General features: G+C 66.5%; 1 protein-coding gene across 1 annotated transcript in view; it reads right to left on the reverse strand.

Moving 5' to 3' along the window:
- The window catches only part of PITPNM1 (phosphatidylinositol transfer protein, membrane-associated 1), a 16,254-nt gene that overhangs the window by 7,087 nt on the left and 8,085 nt on the right, over positions 1-1,082 (reverse strand). The window contains exons 5-8 of the mRNA XM_009892456.1: positions 864-1,080; positions 508-603; positions 268-375; positions 96-157 (exon numbers count right to left, since the gene is read on the reverse strand). Coding sequence (XP_009890758.1) covers positions 96-157; positions 268-375; positions 508-603; positions 864-1,080 — 483 coding nt within the window. The remainder of the gene's footprint in view (positions 1-95; positions 158-267; positions 376-507; positions 604-863; positions 1,081-1,082) is intronic.

Genomic DNA, 1,082 nt, shown 5'->3' on the forward strand with positions numbered 1-1,082 from the left:
CCGCCCGGCAGGAAGGAGGGGGGTGCTGTCAGCATCCACGCTGGGAACCACGGTCAGGGGGCACAGCTGAGGGGGGGGACAAGGGGGGAATGTACCTCAGGGAAGCCGGCTGCCCCCAGTCCTTCACCATCCACCTTGGCGGCGCTGGCTCCATCCCCTGCAAGCACATGGCCCTGGTGAGCCCGGCCGTGGTGTCCAGATGGGGGTCTGCCCCCTCCCAGGACACCCATGCCAAAGTTTGGGGCCAGGGCCCCCCCCAGTGCTCACCCAGCACCTCATCCAGCTCCGCTGGCCGCTCCAGCGTGTCCAAGAAGTCATTGGAGCTCCACTTTGTCATCTCCTTCGCAAAGACCTCGTCGCTGTCAGACAGGTCCTCTGCGGTGGCAGGGAGGGGGCGGTGGGTGAGGAGCCCATAAAAGCCCCCCCACCGGGCACATCCAGCCCACCCCAAGCCAGTGCCCAGTCCCTGCCACCGAAACGCTGAGCCGGGGGGCAGCCCCGCCATACCGTGGGCATCGAAAAACTCCTCTTCAGAGCTGTTCTCGGAGTCACGGGCGATGTTCTGCATCCGCCACTCGGACAGGCTCTGAGGAGACACCCCCCCTGCCACCAGCAGGGGATGAGCACCCAGAGACCCCCCCTGCAGTGAGCCCCCGCTCCTGCCCCAAAGATCCCTCCCTGCTCCTGCACCCAGAACCCCGGGGGAGACCCAGGGCCACCCCTGGGGCACACAGAGACTCAGCACCCCCCAGGAGACCTAGGCCAGGGAAGAGATGGTTCCCTGACACATCTCCTGTGGAGGAGAGAACCATCCGAGGGGCTTGAGGGTCCCCATCCCACCCATGCAGGATCTGCTCTCTCACCTCCATGCTGGGAAGAGTAGGAGGACCGGGAAGAAGTGGACCACTGCTTGGCAAAGGTATCGTCAGGAGAGGAATCGGCCACCCCCTGCACCTCCATCCCCTCCTGCCCGCTGGCGCCCCCTGGATCCGGCCGCCCCTCGGGGCTGGGTCCGGCAGTGGGGGGCTCCTCAGCTTCCCCGCACTTTGCCATCTTCTGTGCCAGCATCCGCGCCGGCTCCT

This window comes from Charadrius vociferus, unplaced genomic scaffold (genome assembly GCF_000708025.1).
Source record: "Charadrius vociferus isolate BGI_N301 unplaced genomic scaffold, ASM70802v2 scaffold1039, whole genome shotgun sequence".
In the NCBI taxonomy this organism is placed as follows: Eukaryota; Metazoa; Chordata; class Aves; order Charadriiformes; family Charadriidae; genus Charadrius; species Charadrius vociferus.